The 24,910-nt window shown below is 44.8% G+C and overlaps 1 protein-coding gene across 1 annotated transcript in view; it reads left to right on the top strand.

Annotated features, from left to right (window-relative positions):
- LOC135873826 (ATP-dependent translocase ABCB1-like) overlaps nt 1-24,910 on the top strand; it is a 117,611-nt gene that overhangs the window by 49,393 nt on the left and 43,308 nt on the right. Inside the window, exons 3-8 of the mRNA XM_065398439.1 lie at nt 15,887-16,049; nt 17,242-17,278; nt 17,472-17,663; nt 18,759-18,930; nt 19,643-19,767; nt 22,769-22,946. Coding sequence (XP_065254511.1) covers nt 15,887-16,049; nt 17,242-17,278; nt 17,472-17,663; nt 18,759-18,930; nt 19,643-19,767; nt 22,769-22,946 — 867 coding nt within the window. The remainder of the gene's footprint in view (nt 1-15,886; nt 16,050-17,241; nt 17,279-17,471; nt 17,664-18,758; nt 18,931-19,642; nt 19,768-22,768; nt 22,947-24,910) is intronic.

Raw genomic sequence — 24,910 nt, 5'->3', positions numbered from 1 at the left:
GCACACTGCGTAGCCGTCTTCAGAGAACTATCCACGATGACTGATGACTAATTTTTCCTGATTAGTTGTAGCTATATTAGCCCCCATCGTATTGTATGTATAGTTAGGATTATTTTTCCCAGTGTGCATTACTTTACTTTTATCCACATTAAATTTCATTTGCCATTTTGTTGCCCAATCACTTAGGGTATGTCTACACTACGAAATTAGGTCGAATTTATAGAAGCCGGTTTTATAGAAATCGGTTGTATACAGCCGATTGTGTGTGTCCCCACATAAAATGCTCTAAGTGCTCTAGTCGGCGGACTGCGTCCACAGTACCGAGGCTAGCGTCGACTTCCGGAGCATTGCACTATGGGTAGCTATCCCACAGTTCCCACAGTCTCCGCCGCCCATTGGAATTCTGGGTTGAGATCCCAATGCCTGAATGATGCAAAACAGTGTCGCGGGGGGTTCTGGGTACATGTCGTCAGGCCCCTCCCCCTCCGTCAGAGCAACGGCAGACAATAGATTCGCGCCTTTTTACCTGGGTTACCTGTGCAGACATCATACCACGGCAAGCATGGAGCCCGCTCAGCTCAGCTCACCGTCACCATATGTCATCTGGGTGCCGGCAGACGTGGTACTGCATTGCTACACAGCAGCAGCAGCTAACTGCCTTTTGGCGGTAGACGGTGCAGCATGACTGGTAGCCTTCATCGGCGATCTGGGTGCTGGAAGCCGTAGGGCTGCATTGCACCAGCCCCTTGCCTTTTGGCAGTAGATGGTGTATTACAACTGGTAACCATCGTCATCGTACAGCAGTGGCTGGAACTCCGTATGTCCCCCAGTTCCCCCTCCCCACAGTCATATTCTGCTGCCTTCACAATGACGATGATGGCTATCAGTCGTAGTATGCCATTTTCTGACAAGCGCCCAGTATTTTCTGCTAAGCACCCAGAAGAGGCCGAGGGCGATCTGGGTGCTGGCAGACGTGGGGCTGGCAGACGTGGGGCTGCATTGCTACACAGCAGCAGCCCCTTGCCTTTTGGTAGAAGATGGTATATTATGACTGGTATCCATCGTCGTCGTACTGCAGTGGCTGTCAATCATGGGCACCTGGGCAGACATGCTCAGTCCTATCGAACTGTCTTGACGATGATGGCTATCAATCGTAGTATGCTATTTTCTGCCAAGCGCCCAGTATTTTCTGCCAAGCACCCAGAAGATGCCGAGGGCTATCAGTCATGCTGCACCGTCGTCTGCCAGCTTAAGATGTAAAAAATAGATTTGTTCTGTATTCATTTGCTTCCCCCTCCCTCCGTGAAATCAATGGCCTGCTAAACCAAGGGTTTTGAGTTCAATCTTTGGGGGGGGGCCATTCTGTGTGACAGTTGTTTGTGTTTCTTCCTGATGCACAGCCACCTTTGTTGATTTTAATTCCCTGTACCTGTACGCCATGTTGTCACTCGCCCCTCCCTCCCTCCCTCCCCCGGTCCATCAGATACTAGTTTCGCACCTTTTTTCAGACCAGACGCCATAGCTAGCACTGGGATCATGGAGCCCGCTCAGATCACCGCGGCAATTATGAGCACTATGAACACCACACGCATTGTCCTGGAGTATATGAAGAGCCAGGACATGCCAAAGCAAAACCAGGACCAGCCGAGGAGGCGATTGCAGCGCGGCGACGAGAGTGATGAGGAAATTGACATGGACATAGACCTCTCACAAGGCACAGGCCCCAGCAATGTGGAAATCATGGTGTTACTGGGGCAGGTTCATGCTGTGGAACGCCGATTCTGGGCCCGGGAAACAAGCACAGACTGATGGGACTGCATCGTGCTGCAGGTGTGGGACGATTCCCAGTGGCTGCGAAACTTTCGCATGCGTAAGGGCACTTTCATGGAACTTTGTGACTTGCTTTCCCCTGCCCTGAAGCGCCAGAATACCAGGATGAGAGCAGCCCTCACAGTTGAGAAGCGAGTGGCGATAGCCCTGTGGAAGCTTGCAACGCCAGACAGCTACCGGTCAGTTGGGAATCAATTTGGAGTGGGCAAATCTACTGTGGGGGCTGCTGTGATCCAAGTTGCCAGGGCAATGAAAGACCTGGTGATATCAAGGGTAGTGACTCTGGGAAACATGCAGGCCATAGTGGATGGGTTTGCTGCAATGGGATTCCCAAACTGTGGTGGGGCCATAGACGGAACCCATATCCCTATCTTGTCACCGGAGCACCAAGCCACCGAGTACATAAACCGCAAGGGGTACTTTTCAATGCTGCTGCAAGCCCTGGTGGATCACAAGGGACGTTTCACCAACATCAACGTGGGATGGCCGGGAAAGGTACATGATGCTTGCGTCTTCAGGCACTCTGCTCTGTTTTGAAAGCTGGAGGAAGGGACTTTCTTCCCGGACCAGAAAATAACCGTTGGGGATGTTGAAATGCCTATCGTGATCCTTGGGGATCCAGCCTACCCCTTAATGCCATGGCTCATGAAGCCATACACAGGCAGCCTGGACAGTAGTCAGGACCTGTTCAACTACAGGCTGAGCAAGTGCCGAATGGTGGTGGAATGTGCATTTGGACGTTTAAAAGCGCACTGGCGCAGCTTACTGACTCGCTCAGACCTCAGCGAAAAGAATATCCCCATTGTTATTGCTGCTTGCTGTGCGCTCCACAATATCTGTGAGAGTAAGGGGGAGACATTTATGGTGGGGTGGGAGGTTGAGGCAAATCGCCTGGCCGCTGATTACGCGCAGCCAGACACCAGGGCGGTTAGAAGAGCACAGCAGGGCGCGGTGCGCATCAGAGAAGCTTTGAAAACAAGTTTTGTGACTGGCCAGGCTACGGTGTGAAACTTCTGTTTGTTTCTCCTTGATGAACCCTCCGCCCCCCCCCCCACCCGGTTCACTCTACTTCCCTGTAAACCAACCACCCCACCCTCCCCTCCTCCCTTCGAGCACCGCTTGAAGAGGCAATAAAGTCATTGTTACTTCACATTCATGCACTCTTTATTAATTCATCACACAACTAGGGGGATAATTGCCAAGGTAGCCCGGGATGGGTGGGGGAGGAGGGAAGGAAAAGGACACACTGCAGTTTAAAACTTTAACTCTTATTGAAGGCCAGCCTTCTGATTCTCGGGCAATCATCTGGGGTGGAGTGACTGGGTGGCCGGAGGCCCCCCCACCGTGTTCTTGGGCATCTGGGTGAGGAGGCTATGGAACTTGGGGAGGAGGGCTGTTGGTTACACAGGGGCTGTAGCGGCGGTCTCTGCTCCTGCTGCCTTTCCTGCAGCTCAACCATACGCTGGAGCATATCAGTTTGATGCTCCAGCAGCCGGAGCATCGACTCTTGCCTTCTGTCTGCAAGCTGACGCCACCTATCATCTTCAGCCCGCCACTTGCTCTGTTCATCCCGCGATTCAGCCCGCCACCTCTCCTCTCGTTCATACTGTGCTTTTCTGTAGTCTGACATTGACTGCCTCCACGCATTCTGCTGTGCTCTGTCAGCGTGGGAGGACATCTGGAGCTCCGTGAACATATCATCCCGCGTCCTCCGTTTTCTCCTTCTAATGTTCACTAGCCTCTGTGAAGGAGAAACATTTGCAGCTGGTGGAGGAGAAGGGAGAGGTGGTTAAAAAAGACAAATTTTAGAGAACAATGGGCACACTCTTTCACGTTAAATTTTGCTGTTCACATTACACAGCACATGTGCTTTCGTTACAAGGTCGCATTTTTCCTCTTATATTGAGGGCCTGCCGGTTTGGTGTGAGAGATCACTCACGCAGTGCCAGGCAACAGATTTCGGCTTGCAGGCAGCCATGGTAAGACACAGTCTTTTGGCTTTTTTAACCTTCTTAACATGTGGGAATGGTTTCAAACAGTAGCGCTCTCATTTCCCATACCAAGCACCCTTTGGGTTGGCCATTTAAAATGGGTTTGCAATGTAAAAGGAGGGGCTGCGGTTTCCGGGTTAACATGCAGCACAAACCCAACTAACTCCCCTCCCCCCCCCCACCCAATTCTCTGGGATGATCACTTCACCCCTCCCCCCCACCGCGTGGCTAACAGCGGGGAATATTTCTGTTCAGCAGAGCAGGAAGGGGCACCTCTGAATGTCCCCTTAATAAAATCGCCCCATTTCAACCAGGTGACCGTGAATGATATCACTCTCCTGAGGATAACAAAGAGCGATAAGGAATGGATGTTGTCTGCATGCCAGCAAACACTGGGACCATACGCTGCCATGCTTTGTTATGCAATGATTCCAGACTACGTGCTACTGGCCTGGCGTGGTAAAGTGTCCTACCATGGCGGACGGGATAAGGCAGCCCTCCCCAGAAACCTTTTGCAAAGGCTTTGGGAGTACATGAAGGAGAGTTTTCTGGAGATGTCCCTGGAGGATTTCCGCTCCATCCCCATACACGTTAACAGACTTTTCCAGTAGCTGTACTGGCCGCGATTGCCAGGGCAAATTAATCATTAATCATTAAACACGCTTGCTTTTAAACCATGTGTAATATTTACAAAGGTACACTCACCAGAGGTCCCCTGTGTGCCCTCAGGGTCTGGGAGCACGCCTTGGGTGAGTTCGGGGGTTACTGGTTCCAGGTCCAGGGTGATAAACATATCCTGGCTGTTGGGGAAACCGGTTTCTCCGCTTCCTTCGTCCCAGACCTTCCGTTTGCCTCTCTGGCTTTGTGGTAGGCTTGCCGTAGCTCCTTAATTTTCACGCGGCACTGCTGTGTGTCCCTGTTATGGCCTCTGTCCTTCATGGCCTTGGAGACCTTTTCTAACATTTTGCCATTTCGTTTATTGCTACGGAGTTCAGCTAGCACTTATTCATCTCCCCATATGGCGAGCAGATCCCGTACCTCCCGTTCTGTCCATGCTGGAGCTCTTTTGCGATCCTGGGACTCCATCACGGTTACCTGTGCTGATGAGCTCTGCGTGGTCACCTGTGCTCTCCACGCTGAGCAAACAGGAAATGAAATTCAAACGTTCGCGGGGCTTTTCCTGTCTACCTGGTCAGTGCATCTGAGTTGAGAGTGCTGTCCAGAGCGGTCACAATGAAGCACTGTGGGATAGCTCCCGGAGGCCAATAACGTCGAATTCCGTCCGCACTACCCCAATTCCGACCCGCTAAGGCCGATTTTATCGCTAATCCCCTCTTCGGAGGTGGAGTAAAGAAACCGGTTTAAAGGGCCCTTTAAGTTGAAAGAAAGGGCTTCGTCGTGTGAACGTGTCCAGGCTTAATTCGATTTAACGCTGCTAAAGTCGACCTAAACTCGTAGTGTAGACCAGGCCTTAGTTTTGTGAGATCTTTTTGAAGTTCTTCACGTCTGCTTTGGTCTTAACTATCTTGAGCAGTTTAGTTTCATCTGCAAACTTTGCCACCTCACTTTTTACCCCTTTCTCCAGATCATTTATTAATAAGTTTAATAGGATTGGTCCTAGGACTGACCCTTGGGGAACACCACTAGTTAACCCTCTCCATTCTGAAAATTTATCATTTATTCCTACCCTTTGTTCCCTGTCTTTTAACCAGTTCTCAATCCTTGAAAGGATCTTCCCTCTTATCCCATGACAACTTAATTTACGTAAGAGCCTTTGGTGAGGGACCTTGTCAAAGGCTTTCTGGAAATCTAAGTACACTATGTCCACTGGATCCCCCTTGTCCACATGTTTGCTGACCCCTTCAAAGAACTCTAATAGATTAGTAAGTCACGATTTCCCTTTACAGAAACCATGTTGACTTTTTCCCAACAATTTATGTTCTTCTATGTGTCTGAGAATTTTATTCTTTACGATTGTTTCAACTAATTTGCCCGGTACTGATGTTAGACTTACCGGTCTGTAATTGCCAGGATCACCTCTTTTTAAATATTGGCATTACATTAGCTATCTTCCAGTCATTGGATTTAAAGGACAGGTTACAAACCATAGTTAGTAGTTCCACAATTTCATGTTTGAGTTCTTTCAGAACTCTTGGGTCAATGCCATCTGGTCCTAGTGACTTGTTATTGTTAAGTTTATCAATTAATTCCAAAACCTCCTCTAGTGACACATCCATCTGTGACAATTCCTCAGATTTGTCACCTACAAAAGCCGGCTTGGGAATCTCCCTAACACCCTCAGCTGTGAAGACTGAAGCAAAGAATACATTGCTACGCAATTACTTTATCGTCTTTAAGTGCTCCTTTTGTATCTCAATCGTCCAGGGGCCCCATTGGTTGTTTAGCAGTCTTCCTACTTCTCATGTACTTAAAACATTTTGTTATTACCTTTTGAGTTTTTGGCTAGCTGTTCTTCAAACTCCTTTTTGGCTTTTCTTATTACATTTTTACACTTAATTTGGCAGTGTTTATACTCCTTTCTATTTACCTCACTAGAATTGACTTCCACTCTTTAAAAGATGCTTTTTTATCTCACTGCTTCTTTTACATGGTTGTTAAGCCACGGTGGCTCTTTTTTAGTTCTTTTACCGTGTTTTTTAATTTGGGGTATACATTTCCGTTGAGCTTCTATTATGGTGTCTTTTGAAAAGTGTCCATGCAGCTTGCAGGGATTTCACTCTAGTCACTGTACCTTTTAATTTCTGTTTAACTAACCCCCTCATTTTTGCATAGTTCCCCTTTCTGAAATTAAATGCCACAGTGGTGGGCTGTTGAGGTGTTCTTCCCACCACAGGAATGTTAAAAGTTATTATATTATGGTCACTATTTCCAAGTGGTCCTGTTATAGTTACATCTTGGACCATATCCTATGCTCCACTCAGGACTAAATCGAGAATTGCCTCTCCCCTTGTGCGTTCCTGTACCACCTGCTCCAAGAAGCAGTCCTTTAAAGTATCGAGAAATGTTGTTTCTGCATTTCGTCCTGAGGTGACATGTTCCCAGTCAATATGGGAATAACTGAACCCCCTCCATTATTATTGAGTTCTTAATTTTGATTGCCTCTCTAATCTCCCTCAGCATTTCATCGTCACTATCACTGTTCTGGTCAGGTGGTCGATAATAGATCCCTCATGTTATGTTCTTATTAGAGCAAGAAATTACTATCCATAGAGATTCTATGGAACATGCTGATTCACTTAAGATTTTTACTTCATTTGAAATACAGAGGCACATTTGAAATACAGAGACATGGTCAATATTTCTAGCCTCAGACACAGATGTTACATGCATACAGGTTGGATAAACACAGTCAATAGGTCTTCAATTTTGCAATGATACCCCACATCAGCCATCTTGCATAAAGTATATATTAGCTATGTCATATCCATATCATAAGCATATTTTCATAAAGAATGTAGAGTATAATGTCACACCCCACATGTATGTTTGCTGATCTGCAAACAGTAAAGGAGCATGCACCTTTTGGTGCAAACGCTCATGACAATAGTGCAGAGCCATGCAAGTTCCATGATTCTGTGTGAGATGGCAGACAGTGAGGAGGGCCAGGCAGGTTTGTGGGTTTAGAAAAAAAAGGTGTAAACATTATGTATACATTTATGTATGGGATACATATAAAACTAGTGGATGGTTAACAATGCATTATAAGAAGTTGGATCCCATGGCCACAACCACCCCTGTCTCACCTGTTTGGTACCCAGCATACACTGCCAAAATAAAGCTTCCCAAAATACAGTGGGTTATCTATTCATGGTGCACCTCACTCTGACTCTATACAAGTGCTTCTGGTGAGTACCCTGACTGCTGAGACAAGGAGTCCAGGAGGCATGCACACAATTGACATAGTGACTCTATGCTGACATCAGTTGAGTTAACCACACTTAAAGTGTAGATATGGCCTTAGGTATATTAAATGTTTGGGAGAGGTAACAGGAACTCTATGAGGGTAGACTAAGATTCATTCAGGTGTTTAAGCTCAAGGCATTGGAACTGGCCTTACTGCACCCTACAGGCTCAAGAACAAAGAGGCACATAAAAAAAATATTTATTTATTAAAATTTCTTGACTCGAGGGTGTATAACTCATGCTGGGCAGGAGCGCCGCCAGCTTTTCTGCCGCCCTAGGGGGTGGAAGGTCCCACCCCGAAATGCTGCCCCCCACAGAGGTGGCAGAAGGTCCCGCCGCCGAAATACCGCCGCGGTCGCCGCCCCCCAAACTGTAGTGCCCTAGGCGCCCTAGGTCGCCTAATGGGTTGCTCTGGCCCTGATGCAGGGAGTGGACAATGGGATAGTTCAGTGAGTCATTGCCTGGTCTGATCATTCCCAAATTAGCACCTGGCATTGGCCACTGTCACAAGACAGGATACTTGATTAGGTGGACTATTGGTCTGACCCATGATGGCAGTAATTACAATAGATTTTTTTCCAGGGAGAAAGACTTTATAGGAGATAATATACTGCCTTTATTGAATATTTGAGAATTAAATTGTACACAATGGCATGCGGAAAAACACTAAGGGCTAGACTGAGAGGCAAAATAACGGTTGCAAAAATGCAATCCCCATTGGTGGATTGACTCAAAACAAAGTTTTGACACTAGGCCAGAAATTCAGTCAGCTCTAAAATGAGAAGAAAAAATTAAATTTAAAAATTCAGGGAATTCAGGGAATCCCAGCAACAGATAAGACAATGGCTAGGAGACTCTATGCAATCAGATACTACGCTGGCAAGTTAAAGCGCTCTAACTTGCTGGCTCAGGGGTGTGAAAAATCACACACACAACCCCACACACACAGACCGCGCAGCAAGTTTGAGCGCTTTAAAGCGCTAGTGTGGACAGGCTCGGCTCCCAGTGCTCAGAGCTAATCCCCTCATCGAGGTGGATTACCGGGAACATTGGCACCCGCAGCAGCGCTTTGAACTTTGTAGTGTAGACATAGCCTCAGTAGGTTAGATCAGACAAAGAGGAGTTGCATTGACTAGGCATTGGGATGCCTGTGCCTTTAAGAACCCAGCCCTGGGAAGCCGATGCTGAGAGGTGCTGTCTGTGAGAGGGGAAATAAAAAAAGCCCCTTTACCCCCCACCATTTTTGCAAACACGGGTGTCACAATGCCACTGGGGTAACTGCTACCCCTCTGCACCTGCCTGTGCCGGGTTTTGCCCTGTGACACCCTCTGCCAGAGCCTCACTCCTGTGCTTAACTCCGCCTCCCCCCCCATCCCTGATTTTCCCTTTAGCCCCTCTCCTAATGCTGCCTCCAGCTGCTTGACCCCCCGACCAGTACATTTCCACCCCCTGCTCACACCCTGGCCACCCCCCTCCTCCGATTCGCCCCCTTTGCCATTTTTTAACCCCTGTCAAAAGCAGACCGCAGAATCTTACAGCTAAAAAGGGCAGGATGAAGGGCAGTGGCTTCAGCAGATGTACCCCAGGGCTCCGGCAGCAGGGCTCGGGTGGTGATTTAAAGGTCCCAGGGCGGTAGCGGGGCGGCCGGGAGCTCCTGGCCCTTTAAATCCCCCTGGGAGTCCTGGAGGCCTGGGAAAGCAGGAGGAAGGCTATGAATAGCTTGGCTTTCCCGCCATGTGGGAGAGACCAGTTGGGAAGCAGAGGGGAGAGCAGGGCAGCCTGCAGTCTGCCAGCACAGCACTTCCAGGCCCAGCAACTGGCCTAACTTGTAACCCCAGCCTGCAGAAAAGCCCCAGGAGGGGACAATCCTCCTGTCGCCGCCTGCCAGCAACCGGAGGAGATAGCCTGTCTCTCCTGCCATTCACTGCTTCCAGCCTGCCTGCCCTGCAGCCAGCCCACACCGGATCCGGGATTTTAGAACCCATGGGTTCCAAGCTTTAAAGACTGTCAGCACTGTCAGAAGGGAATGGGTGGTTAATCCATTTCCAGTGATACCTAGGCAGGACCTGCTTTCCCGAATCAATCTCCTGACCACTCAGCCAGAAATGGAACCGGAGGGGGTATCCTGTATTAGGTCATGGCTACACTTGCAAAGGTAGAGCGCTTTGAGTTAAACCAGATTTCGGAGAGCGAAGTAGGGAAAGCGCTGCAGTATGTCCACACTGACAGCTTCAAGCACACTGGCGTGGCCACATTTGCAGCATTTGCAGCAGCATTGGGAGCGGTGCATTATGGGCAGCTATCCCAGCATGCAAGTGACTGCAACGTGCTTTTCAAATGGGGGCAGGGTGGAGTGTGACAGGGAGTGTGTTGTATGTATGTGGGGGGAGAGAGAGTGGGTTTTTGGGGGGCTGAGAGGGGATTATGGGACATTTCCGGAGGCCGATCAGAGCATAGTAATGCAACACCCCGTTCACACTGGCGCTTCAGCGCTCCAGCGGGGGTGCATCAAACGTTATTCCACTCGCCGAGGTGGAGTACCAGGAGCGCTCTAGCTGTGGCGTCAGAGCGCTCTACGTGCCTTGCCAGTGTGGACAAGTAGTAAGCTAGAGCACCCGTGGCTGCTTTCATGCGCTCTAATTCGCAAGTGGAGCCAAGCCCTTAGTGTTATATGGGCAGTTAGGTTGTAATTTTGCACCATGAAGGCACATTGCATCTGCAGAAGGATTTTCATCTACCTGGATCATCAAGACCTGCACTGCCAATTCCCAGTATAATAAGGTGTGTTTCTAACAGCATCTCCTTACCGGCCTGCAACATGTCTCCACATGCACCACCTGAGATGTGGGGGAGAGACAGAACTGGGTGTGGGTGTGGGAAGAGACACTTTTGTTTAGGAACATTGAGAGAGTGTGTGGTCACGTGACCTACCATGCCTCTTGGCAGAGCCTATAGGAATTACAAAGCATTATTGATCTCTAATCATTTTAATCATTTAATATTTTCACTGATTGTCTATTTCTATTTGGTCATGTCCTTACATAAAGTTTATAGTTATTGTTTTTAATGTGTTTGCTTGTGTGAGTTTGAATTATTTGTGAGTTCAAGTGCTGTAGCCACAGCCTTAGTGTGGTTATCCCTTGTCTCACTGGAAGCAAGGCCAAGTAGCTAGATCCTTTAGCATATGAGTAGGGGGAGTCAGGAACCTACCAGCAGCACAGCAAAACTTTGGAACTGTCCAAAAACTGTGAGGTACCCCTCTCCTGTTTGCACTGCATTCAGGTTCTAAACCAGCACTGAAAGGGGGGATACATCTCTACTTCGTTAAATAAACTTTTGCTCGTTTTCACTATAAATGTATCTAAGTGTCGTGTGTTAAGCAAAGAGGTTATCTGAGCTGGAACTGGTAAGCTGGGGTGTTTTGTTCCTTTCCAAACAGCAAATCTGTAAATACTGTGAGTTTGCAGTGGAGCAGGGGCTTCACACTCCAGGGAGATGCTCGGAGAGCTCAGGGGTTGGAATGTGCCTATCGCTAACCTGTAAAGAGACAGCAGGGCCTGCCTAGGCCTAGAGGGGAGTGCTTGTGTTGCCTGTGGCCACTGGAGTTGGGGAGCTGACCCCCATCAGGCACAGACAAGGCTTTCTCGTGCTAACGGCAGGTGGCCACAGCCCTGAGTACCCCCAGGAAGCAGGCCGCATTGTTGTCCTAATTTTTAAAAATGAACATAGTTCTTTAGAAAAGTAATTTACCCTGATGTAAAAGTAGTATGTAATGATAAATATTTTTTCTTCCCTAGGAAAAGTTGTTGAAAGGAAACAATAAAGAAACATTAAGATATGTTTATGTGAACTCTTTGAATGGCTATTTTCTCTGATAGGTTGTGCTGTTTCCTTGTGTATGCAGATTTTACCCAAAGTGATTTACTTCTACAAGTCTAATAACTATACGACAGAATAACACAATGAAGGACGATTTCATAAATTACACAGAAAAGGAACCACTTGATCCTAGTAAGTTTTTTGGTTAGTTGTTTCTTCTTTTGAATGTTAGGCTAGTTGTTGGAAGGATGTACTCCATTGCCACGAAACTAAGCCACATTTTGAATCTTGTCTGGTAGCCATGAGGGATTTCTATGGAAAAACAGATCAGCCCTCCCATCGTCCTCCACAAATCATGCTACTCTGGCTATTAAGCTTTCTTCTGTGGTGTCTTTACCCAGCGAGTATGGACCCTTCTTGGGGAATCTATGTGGAAGAAACTGCATTCAGAAAATATTCTTAGCTAGCACTGAATACACGTATTCTCTTTTAACTTAGTCACAGCACTGGCTGGGCGTAGCTCTGTGTGGTATTTCTACCAACTTAAGTGACCTTGGTGTGCCTAGTGAGGCACTCTAGTTTGAAAATGACTAAGGCTCCCATCCTGCAAGCATTTATGCACACGAGTAGTCCCATTGAATTTCAATGTGGCCTCTCATATGCCTAAAGTTATTTACATGCATCAGCAATGGGGCCTAAGCGTGCAAATGCTCCATTATGTGAGTCAGGAGCCAGTTAACTGCATTTGATTTGTTATATAATCAAAACAAACATAATAGTGTCCTGTAAGTCTCTACAAAGGTGTTCTAAAACTAGTGATGGAAAACACAGTAGTTATAGTTCAGGTTGAGATAGGATAGACAGCTAGAGTGTTGTGACCTTCTTTTATCCTGTAGTTCACAGTCACCTCACTATTCCATTGTGATTCTTCTGTCTGTTTCGTTCATCCACTTGTTATTTCTCATCTTATTCCTCGATTATAAACACTTTTGGGCGGAGATCCTCTTTTTTTGGCTTGTGTTTGTACAGCCGTAGCACAGTAGGGTTGAGGGCTGTAGGTACTACTGAAATACTGACAAATAATAAGATGCCTGTTCCACTCTAAGGCCCCAAATCCTGCAAAGACAAAGGCCTGGTCTACACCTAAAAGTTAGGTCCACCTAACTACATTTCTCAGAGGTGTGAAAAGTTCATGCTCTTGCGAGACATAGATAAGCCGAGCTAAGCCCCAACGTAGACACCATTAGGTTGACAGAAGAACTCTTCCATCAACCTAGCAGGTGGATTCACTAATCCCTTCCATCATTGTAGTAAGTGTATATGCGGCAGAGAGCATAGCTGCAGCTGTGCCACTGTAGCACTTCTAGTGTAGACATACACTTAGGCATACCCTCAGTTTTTGCAAGACTGAGGCCCAAGTTAGTCTTTAATGACTTCCCTTAAAATTAGTTTTTTGGGCTGAAAATGATGTTTGTTCTCAGCTTGGGTGTTATCTTTGGGGAGGAAAAAATTGAAAGTGATTGAGCTGTTTCAAGAGCATGAGAAAAAATGTAGTTTTCCTGCTTTAAAAAAATCAACTGTTTTGGTGCTCCGATAATTCAGAAAGAGATTTAATGTGCTTCATAAGAAGCTGACTTAAAAGACCTTACTATTTGTGAAAGGAAAACCTACTTTCCCCTCCACAGAATCTGCAAGGAATGGCTATGGCAATCCTACTTTCCAACATGATGAAAAACCTGAGCAAAATGACGAGTTAAAAACGAACAAGAAAAAGTAGGGGTTCCTTGATCTTAATACGCTGTTAAATTTCTTGCCCTGCCTTTCAAGAAAGGGCCTGGATTAATTTTGCATTAATCTCTTTAGAAAGAAAAACGAGAAGTCAAAGGAAAAGATGGTTGGCATTTTGAAATTGGTTAGTGCATAGTTTATTGGTTTGATTTATATTTCTCATTGTTCCTTTTCTTTGCCTGTTGTACGTTTTCAGTGATGAGCTGCCAAAATCTTAACAACCGGTTCCCTACTGGGTCTTCGGTGGCACTTCGGTGGCAGGTCCTTCATTTGCTCTGGGTCTTCAGCAGCACTTCGGCGGCGGGTCCTTCAGTGCAGCAGAAGACCCGGAGCGAGTGAAGGACCCGCTGCCGAAGTGCCACCAAAGACTTGGAGTGCCGCCCGGTGAGTAAGCCCCATGTGTTTTTTTTACGTGTTCTTTTTTTTTTAGTCATCCCTGCCGGGGCCCTGTCAAAACTGTTCGAATCGGGCCCTGCACTTCCTATCGGGGCCGGGTAGGGAAGGCTGTGCCTCCCAAAACAGCTGTCCCCACCCATTTGACCCCCCCCACACATCCTGCCCCCAACTGCCTCTCTCAGAACCTGCAATCCATCAACCCTGCCTGCTCCTTGTCCCCTGACCACCCCCTCCCGAGACCCCCCACCCTAACTACCCCCCCAGGTCCCCACCCCCTACCCAACTCGCCCCGCTCCCTGTCCCCTGACTACCCCAATCCCTCTCCACACCCCTGCCCCCTGACAGCCCCCCCCACAGAACCTCACTGTTGAATAATAGCTGACTGCGTCTCCAAATATAATATGTATGTAGGCAATAAGTCAGATTTAATAGTCTTTATTGGATTCTGATATTTATTGCAAAACTGAACTAAGTGCTTTGATGAAGCAGTTTTTACAAGCACTAGTATGAATTGAAGCTAGCAGTTACATGAATTTAATCTCTGTTCTGTGGATATGATGAAAAGCTTGGCAAGAATTTAGACAGTAGCCATGGGAAACGTTACAGAACACCATTGTGGGTAAGGGATTATATAGCTACTGCCAGTGGCTGTAAACAAAATAAATGATGTTTTAACAGTTAGCCAGTGAGAAACTATAGTATTTCCATTATTATACAAACAGGTCTTAAAGTCATTGCCTTTCTTCCTGATGTTAAAAGCAGTTACATTGGTTAATAAAATTCAAAGACAAGTTTTGTTTTTCCTATTCACAAAGTGTAACGGACAGATCCTCTTTAGAATGCTGGGTGATATAGTCTTACCATTATCTCTCCAGCTATTTTTCTACTTAAAATAAGTTACATATTTAACCCTGTCTGAAACAGAGAGACAGATTAACATGAATAGATAACATAGGCTTTAAAAACAGAACTATAAACTGGAGAAAATGAGGCAAAAATAGAAAGGAAATGTAGAGGAGAGGATTTTGCTAGGGGAACAACAGCTATTATTTAGAACATACAGACAGACAACTCACTGCCCCCCGGAATCCCATGCCTCTCCCCTCCCCAATTCCTCCCCCCACGAGCCTCATCATCCCCCGATTCCTCTCCCCCAGCTTCGTCACCCCCTGATTCCTCCCCTCCCCGTCTTATCTTGGGCTCTGGCAGGCTGCGAGCTGCAGTCTGATTCCCCTGCAGCGGTGGCGGCTGCTGCTGGGAGACAAGATACCTTGGCTCTGTGCAGCTGAAGAGCCGAGCGTCCTTTGCCCGAGCGCTACCGTCCCCCGGTTTGCCTCGCAGCCCCCTGATTCCTCCCCCCGAGCCTCGTCACCCCCGATTCCTCCCCCCCCCCAGTCTTATCACTCCCCGATTCCTCCCCTCCGAGTCTCGTCTTACCTTGGGCTCCCGCAGGCTGATTGAATCAGCTTCGGCAGGCTGAGAGCTGCAGTCTGATTCAGCAGACAGTGTTTCAGCACTAGCACCGTAACGGAGTGAAATTCACCCATGTTAAGGATTGAAGTGAAGCATATGTGGTAAGTAGGGCCTTGCCCTGGCTCTCTCAACTGGAGATAATTTTACCATTAGTGCATATTGTCTTATGAATTATCCAGGGAAACAAGTGCTGTGTTTTGCTTAAATGTGATAACTGCTACATACCCGTTTCTATTAGTAGGCAGCAGCCAAATGTTTGTCAATTACCTGTTCTTGTTTACATTTTAAATGCACTGAGTAAATATGGGATGTAGTAGAATGCACACACAGAGGCAGTGAGTTGCACAGGTGATGTTATCACTTTGTGGAAAATGTAAGATAGATTCTTTTTTCTGCAAATTAGGGGATTCATGCTGCCAACATGTCCAAACTCCCTCAATAAAAACTGGCCTAAAACTGTGTGTAAGCTTTTTCAAAGTGCATCCCAAATGTTCTTTGCCTTCACAGTATCTAATTCATTGCTTCATAAAGTGTTTTGGGATACCCAAATCGCGAATGGTGCTATGTAAAAACAAATCCTATTCTATGTGTCTTAGTAGGATATTGTCACAATTATGTGAATTTGTCAACCTTCAATTAATACCTTTTTCTTTATATTTATGTAGTTTGGGTATGCCGATTGGCTGGATATCATTTTGATGATAATAGGTTTGATTGCAGCTGTTGCAAATGGAACAGGCCTGCCACTTTTAATCATTGTCTTTGGAGAGATGACAAACAGATTTGTGACGATTGGCCAAGCATTAAATATGTCTTCTGGTAAACAAAGTTTGTTCAACTTCTGAAATTATTTGTTAGGGTCTCTTATTTACTGGATTGGCAGAGATTCAGGATGGAGTGCTGCTGTGGTGTTAAAAGCCATGAAGAGCATAGTGAATTCAATAATATAATATATGGAGATATACCTATCTCATAGAACTGGAAGGGACCCTGAAAGGTTATCGAGTCCAGCCCTTGCCTTCGTTAGCAGGACCAAGTACTGATTTTGCCCCAGATCCCTAAGTGGTCACCTCAAGGATTGAATTTACCACCCTGGGTTTAGCAGGCCAATGCTCAAACCACTGAGTTATCCCTCCCCCAAATTCTGAGCAGTCCTTCCTTTTTACCCTGCTGTATAGTACAGTAGCAATATAGACACTTGATAAATTACAGAGCAGTACATTTGGTAACTGTAAAACAATTTACTACTTTCTGTAGCTTATAGTTAATCCATGGAATTCACTGTCCCAGGAGGTCACCAAATCAAGTTCTGTGATTGGATTTTTAAAACAACCAAATAGGACCATTAATACTACTTTGCCTTTATAAGAGCTAAGCTTCTGATAAGGGCAATCATAACTTACCCTAAAATATATGTGCTGACAACTGGAAGGGGTCTCCTATTTCTCCCAGGTCTGAACAGTTTTGCACCTTTGGTTAGGTGCGTTATTAGTGAAATTTACCTTTTTGCAGACAGCCAGCAAAAGGCTGAGCCACCACTTGGACCCCACTTGGGCCAAGTTTTGAGGCTTGGGTGGAATCTAAGTGGTGCATAAAAGTCAGACTTATGGTGTCTGCATGGATGAATTTTGCCTTGTGTGAGGTAGAAGGGGGAGTTATCAACTTCTGAAAAATCAGATATTGGCCACTGTTGGAATCAGACGGTCAGATCAGATGAAGCTATGATCTGACCAGTGCCCTTTGACGTAGTGAGCTAAATCCATGACATCACTCTGCAGTAACCCTCTGAGCTGACTCAGAAGTTTGCCCTGTTTGATCCTCCACTGGAAGGATGATGGCCACCATGAAAGTTATAAAGCTACAGAGCTGTTGCAGGGAGTGTAGTGTCCTACAAAACACCCATAAGATTATGGCCTAAAACCACCATGATTTGTTTTATGCCTGTTCTAATAAAACTGAATATTTTTCTTTCTTACAATTAATCTTTCAGCTGTGATGAATCGTAGCTCTACTTGTCCAGCGATTCCAGGTTTGGATATAGAAGCTGAAATGACCAGGTAAGAACCTCTGTGATTATTTTCATAAGAATAGCACAGTGTAGTTTCTATATTTTTTGTCCATTAGACTGTAAGCCAAATTTGGCCCTCAATTACATCCCATTGGCTTCAGCAGGGTTGAACGTGACCTGATGTGTCTAACTTATCTTGCAAGATGCAATTGACCTTATAGACTTTTACTGTTTTACTACAGGTTTGCCTACTACTATGCAGGTATTGGCTTTGCTGTAGTGATACTGAGCACGATCCAAGTCTGGACATTTTTGACCTCAGCTGCAAGACAGACAGCAAGAATCCGACAAAAGTTCTTTTTCGCAATACTTCACCAGGAGATGGCTTGGTTTGATACCAGCCAGATTGGAACGTTGAACACCCGACTGACGGAGTGAGAAGGCTCTATTTATCTATGCACCAGGAACATGAACCAAAAAGAAGTCTGATGTTTACCTTTTATAGAATTAGCTACAGGGAATTTCCAGGAAACCTTTTTAACTAAGACCCAAAATATTACTGCTGTCTGAGGGAGGAATTTGTTATCATTTTTCACTTCATTTTCAGAGTTTCAGTGACATTTCCATTGCGAGGGCCTATGCTGTGAAATGCAATATCTTACTCATCTGACATTGGCTTTGTAGTGTCTATGAGCTATTTTGCAAACTACTGTAGATAAACAGCTCTGCTGTCTCCAGCTAGTTTACAAACACTGAAAACGCTGACATTGTATGAAATGAAACTGCACTCATAGTTATGGGCACTATGTTATCATGTTGAACCTGATCCAAAACCAATTAAAATCATTAGGAATCTTTGGATCAGGTCCCTTGTGCAGGGATTAAGAGGAAGGTATGATCAGGGTATGAAGAGTTTCTCCAGATTTAAGTTTTTGCAGGGAGGGATATGCCCAGTTTTCGTAAGATGTGAATCCTGAAGGGAATGAGAGAGGCTTGAATTTCACCAATTCTAGCTCCCACATATGTAACTAGCAAGAGAAAATTAGTGTGACACACAATGGTTTTGCAAATAATAATTTACCAACACTGTGCTTGTCACTGTATAGGATGCAAAATGGAGATATTCCTTGCCTCAAAGATCTTAAAATCTAATAACCAAATTGAAGAAGATAGAATACATAGGGGAACTTGGACGAAAAAGTAATGTAAAGGTTTTGGGGGTGAATTTTTGTTTTTGTATGGATTATTCCTTTTGGATATTGCATAAATGAATTGGGTCACATGTGACTGAGGAGGGGTAGCAATGGAAGAAGTCTATCTAGAGGTTACATCACAGAAAATGAATTGTGATCTGCTAGTTCCTAGCCCCACAAAGAGCCATTACTGCCGTTCAGTATCCACGTCCAAAATTCCTACTACCCAATGATTTGAACAGTTAAACTTCTGACAAGCTTCTCTCCAGCAAAACAGAAAAATGTGTGAGGAGGAGGCATTCATCAAAGTTAACAAATCTCTTTTTTAATTAACAGTGACATTAACACCATCCAGGAAGGCATCGGAGACAAGATCTGTATATCTGTACAATTCTTTGCCACATTTCTGACAGGGATTGTTATAGGATTTGTCTACGGGTGGAAATTGACTTTGGTGATTTTGTCAGTTAGCCCTCTCCTTGCTGCAGCAGCAGCAGTTGGATCAATCGTAAGTGCTGGGGAAAAACAAATAAGATTGAGAGGGAGTGAACCCCAAAGCAACATGACCCCAAAGTTTGGAGAGCATGGAGAGCAGCCCTTCTCCTACTCCACTGACTCCTGCCCCGAAATTTGCAGAGCTCTGTCTACCCTGAGCATCAGCAGGCAGGCATTGGCATGCCATGGAGGCCTGGACTGCTTCCAGTCACCACCACTCATCACATGGGAAGAGGATGATCAGCATTCATCAACTGTGACCCCATTAGTAGATATTGCTTGTAATGCACAGAAACATTTACAAAGTGTTTCCATTTATAGGTTGTATTTTGTTTTCTCTCCCCCTTCCCCCCACCCAAGCACTGAAAATGGTGGAAGAAGAAACAGGATTGCAACCTATAATTAAGATAGCTAAGTTATTTACATGGCCTCCATTACTATAGTTTCTGAGTGCCACACACGCTTCATTGTGTTTAGCCTCACAACACCATGCAAGATAGGGGATTCCCATTTTACACAAGGAGAAGTGAAACATGGAGAGAAGTTACTTACCTGAAGTTGCCCAGGAAAACTGTGTTGGAGTGGGGACTTGAACCCAGGTCTCCTAAATTCTAGGCTCGTTTCCTAACTGCTTGATCACCCTTTGTATCAGTACATAATTTACACCACTTAAATAGATTTCAATAAAATACTTTCCCCTTCCCCCCACCCTCCCAATTTTCCAGTTCCTGGCATCATTCACTACAAAAGAGCTGACTGCTTATGCTAGAGCAGGAGCTGTGGCGGAAGAAATTTTGACTGCTATCAGAACAGTTGTTGCTTTCAATGGACAGATGAAGGCATTAGCAAAGTGAGTTTTTTTTAACTAATTATTGATTGTACATAATATTTGGGAAAGTGATGTGGTTATTTTAAAAAATCAAAGATGATCTGTCAGTTTATCCCCCAGACGGCTGAGATGTTCAGATGAAGATAAATATGAGCATATGGAAGGAGATGTTTTCTGTCACCCATGAACATTTGCAATCACTCAATTGACCTACATTATGGAGGGGCATTGTAAGGCCCAACTTCCCTCTGACACTAACCTGAAGTTGAATTTGGAAGCTGAAGCTATAGAAAATGCAATCTTCTCTAAGGCTCCAGTCCAACAAAGCACTTCTGCAAATACTTTAAGCACATGCACACTCCCACTGAAATCATTGATTAAAGTGTTTACAGTTACAGTGTCCTTGTCTCACAGGGGTTAACTAGCATAATATGGTGCTTAATTTGTATTTGATTGCTTGCTATTGCATATATCTTGGTAACTTAGCTCATAAGAATAGTTCCTGGCTTCCAACAGCGTTCATCAAGAGCAAACTACTGCCAGGTTGTGGAATCAAAGGGGATTCTGACTTCTGTTTACTTGTTTGGTTTTATCTAAAGCACTTTTTCTTGAGTGAGCACTAATTCTTACCTTTGCGAGCTGATATTCATAGAATCCTAGAAATGTAGGGCTGGAAGGGACCTTGAGAGATCATCAATTCCAGCCCCCTGCACTGAGGCAGGGTCAAGTATACCTAGGCCATCTCTGATAGGTGTTTGTCTAACCAGTTCTTAAACACCTCCAATAATGGGGATTCCACAACCTACCTTGGTAACACATTCCAGTACTTAACTATCCTAATATTTAGACAGTTTTCCCTAATATCTAACCTAAACCTCCCTTGCTGCAGATTACCCTGATTATTTCTTGTCCTGTCTTCTGTGGATATGGAGAACAACTGATCACCATCCTCTTTGTAACACTCCTTAGCATATTTGAAGACTGTTAGCCAGGTCCCCGCTTAGTCTTCAATTTTCAATACCAGCATGCCCAGTTCTTTTAACCTTTCCTCAGGTTTTCTAAACTTTTTATCATTTTTGTTGCTCTCTTCTAGACTTTCTCGGTTTAGTTTGTCCACACCTTTCCTAAACCGATACACTACTCTGGCACAGGCCTCACCAGAGACAAGTAGAGTGGGACAATTGCCTCCCCTGTCTTAAATATGATACTCCCCTGAGTGCACCCAGGAATATTATCTTTTTTTCACAACTACATCACGTTGTTGGTTCATATTCAATTTGTGATATACTTGAATTCCCAGATCCTTTTCTGCAGTACTACTGCCTACCCAGTTATTCCCCATTTAGTATTTGTGCATTTGATTTTTCCTTCCTAAGTGTAGTACTTTGCACTTGTCTTTATTGAATTTCATGTTGAATTTTTTCAATATTACATAAGAATGGCCATATTGGGTCAGACCAATGGTCCATCTAGTCCAGAATCCTGTCTTCTGACAGTGTCCAGTGCCAGATACTTCAGAGTAAATTAACAGAACAGGGCAATTTTTGAGTGATCCATCCCATCATCCAGTCCCAGATTCTGACAGTCAGACATTTAGGGACATCCACAGCATAGGGTTCCACCCCTGACCATCTTGGCTAATAGCCATTGATGGACCTAGCCTCCATGACCTTATCTAATTCTTTTTTGAACCCAGTGATACTTTTGGCCTGGCAATGAGTTGTTGACTGCACTATGTGAAGAAGTACTTCATTTTGTAAGTTTTAAACCTACTACCTATTAATTTCATTGCGTGACCCGTGGTTCTTATGTTACATGAAGGGGTAAATAACAGTTTTCTATTCACTTTCTCTTCATTCATTATTTTCTAGACCTCTATCATATTCTGTCTTAGTCATCTCTTTTCTAAGATGAACAGTCGTCTTTTTAATCTCTCCTCAGCTGGAAATTGTTCCAAACTCCTAATAATTTTTGTTGCCCTTCTCTGTACCTTTTCTAATTCTAATATATCTGATTTGAGATGGGGCAACCAGAACTGCACACATTATTTGAGGTGTGGGCATACCATGGATTTACACAGTGGCATTATGATATTTTCTGTCTTATTAGCTATCCCTTTCCTAATGGTTCCTAACATTCTCTTAGGTTTTTTGACAGCTGCTGCACATTGAGCAAATGTTTTCGGAGAATTGTCCATGATGTCTACAAGATCTTTCTTAAGTGGTAGCAGTTAAATTAGACCCCATCATTTTTTATATATAGTTGGGATTGTTTTCCAATGTGCATTACTTTGCATTTATCAACATGGAATTTCATCTGCCATTTTGTTGCCCAGTCACCCAGTTTTGTGAGATGCCTTTCTCGCTCTTTGCAGACAGCTCTGGACTTAACTCTGTTGAATAATTTTGTATCATTTGCAATTTTTGCCACCTCATTGTTCACCCTCTTTTTCATATAATTTATGAATATGTGAGCAGCACAGGTCTCTGTACAGATCCTTGGGGGACCCTGCTATTTATCTCTCCCCGCTGTGAAAACTGACCATTTATTCCTACCCTTTGTTTCCTATCACTCTTAGCCCATGTCTTTGCTTAAGAGCCTTTGGTGTGGGACCTTGTCAAAGGCTTTCTGAAAGTCCAAGTACACTATATCAACTGGATCACCCTTCTCCACACACTTGCTGAAACTCTCAAAGAATTTTAATAGATTGGTGAGGTACAATTTCCATTTACAAAAGCCGTGTTAACTGTTCCCCAACATATCATGTTTATCTGTGTGCCTGATAATTCACTCAGAGCAGCCACATTCCGAGAAATAACACCAGAAGGCAGACCTACTGTTGACAATTATTAGTCCAGATCCTCTGTTGATGTAAAATCAATGAAGCTGTGTTGATTCACACCATCTAAGAATCTAGATAATTGATTTTTATGGCAGAAAACCCTGGAAGCATGAAAGGAAGCTCGGGAACTGAATGTCATCTGGGTACATACCAAATTTAACATTTATCATCTTTTTTCAGATATGATGTTAACCTAGAGAATGCTAGGAAAGTTGGAGTAAAAAAATCTATTACCACCTACACATCTTTGGGTTTCATAGAGTTGATTTTATTTGGAGCCTTTGCTCTTGCACTTTGGTACGGAACCAAACTCACAGTGGAGGAGAAAGAGAATTATGACATCGGACGTGTGTTAATTGTAAGTACAGCACAGTATAGTCCGATTAGCTGAGGCAAACTTTTTAAAAATGGTCTATAAATTAGAGAAAATGCTTTGTTGTTTAAGTACTGCATAAAAAGATCTATAATTTCTACTCGGGCACAAAGTACCCATCAAACTAAATGTTAATATATGTTTAATATAAATCAACAGAGATGTTGAATCTACATATTTAAGACCTCAAAGTTCCATAACAAATATCTCATTTGGTCACTGTCTGGAGTGGTTCACGACCATGAGTGCCTACCTCAGGGCAGGCTGTCAGAAAACAGGGCAGACACAGGGCCACCCAGAGGGGGGGGGCAAGTGGGGCCATTTGCCCCGAGCCCCGCAGGGGCCTCGTGAGCCCTGGCCCGGCGGCGGTCCGGGTTCGGTGGCATTTCGGCTGTGGGGTGCCCTTCAGTGTTGCCGAAGACGCGGAGCGACTGAAGGGCCCCCCGCCACCGAAATGCCGCCGAAGACCCGGACCGCCGCTGGGTGAGTACAAGCGCCACAGATCCTCCACTTTGCCCCAGGGCCCCTGAATCCTCTGGGCGGCCCTGGGCAGACACCCCAAACTGGTGGTGTGTTCTATAATTAGATTTCACCAAGCCAGTAACAAATGTCAATTCCGGGATCACTATACCAGTCTTACCATGGAGTCACAGACAGACTCTCCAGGCTATCTTGCCACCCAGACAAACTTGACTTCATGATAAAAGGTCATTTACACCAAAAATCACACCACATTCAGGTTGCTTCCAGTCCCAGAGAATAATAACTTACCCCACATTAATTGGTATCCTATATTTTATACCAAAGACAACGCTAGTAGACAATGCTACAGTAAACTAACTAAAGGTTTATTAGCTAAGAAAAGGTAATAAGAATTATTGAGAGATTAAAGCAGATAAAATATATGTACAGATGAGTCAGTCTATAATTCCAAATGGTAGCAGAGATGTAGTGATCTGCTAGTTTCCCAAAAGTCTCTCAGGGCTACCCAGAATAACTCGGGAATCTCCATCTCCCTGTTCATTTATTCTGCCCTGTTAGAATCCAAACAGTGCAGAGATGAAGGATTTGTCCCTGAATCCATACTCATAGTTTTCGTCCCACAGAAAACAAGCTGACAGGGTCAATACCCCTGTTGGCTTTTCCTTTGATGGCAGAGAGTGAGGAATACATTTGGAGTCTTTGACCTTCGATCATCACACACAATGACCACTTGCTTTGAAATTAACACTTTTCTGTTAAAGTTCTTCATTTGCATTCCACAAGGCGTCTTTCTCATTTGATGGGTTATTTACTGACGGGGCATACACTATGTGAATGTTTGCTACAGTATTATAACGGGATCCAGATAAGTGAAAACAATGCATTAGTTAAAACAATGCATTAACATCCCATTAGTTTTCATGAAGTTTAAACACCAAATACATTCTTATACATTTAACAATCACTTTGCACTATACTAATACACAAGTGAATCGGCCTGGCTTCCAGCTATGCATCTGTAAGCATTCAGTGAGGTCTGGAGCTTTGGCATGAGCTGGCACCTGGTCTGCCAGTGTCACAGCCATGTGACCATCTTTCATTTTTTTTAAATCCCTGCAAGGGATTATTGTACTTTACCAATCCTTTTAGATTATTTTTCCTTTGGAAAGGAATAAGGCCCTGATCCTGCAAAGACTTAGGTACGTGCTTTATGCACTGTGAGTAGCCCCATTGACTTCTGATGAGAACTTGACTTCAGTGGAACTAGTCACAGTGTATAATGCTAAGTGTGCGCTTTGAAGGATTGGGGCCTCAGGAAACTGTGGATTAACTCTCTTTGAGGACGCTGAGGTTTTTAATATTGCAAAGAGATGGAGAGATGTCTAATTTCACAATTTATTCTCTTAATGGGAGTTAATGAAAGCAGCAACAACAACAAACAAAAAAAGAAGCTAATCCAACTGTTA

Source organism: Emys orbicularis, chromosome 2 (assembly GCF_028017835.1).
Source record: "Emys orbicularis isolate rEmyOrb1 chromosome 2, rEmyOrb1.hap1, whole genome shotgun sequence".
Lineage (NCBI taxonomy): Eukaryota > Metazoa > Chordata > Testudines > Emydidae > Emys > Emys orbicularis.
This window is presented reverse-complemented; position numbering and strand designations above follow the sequence as displayed.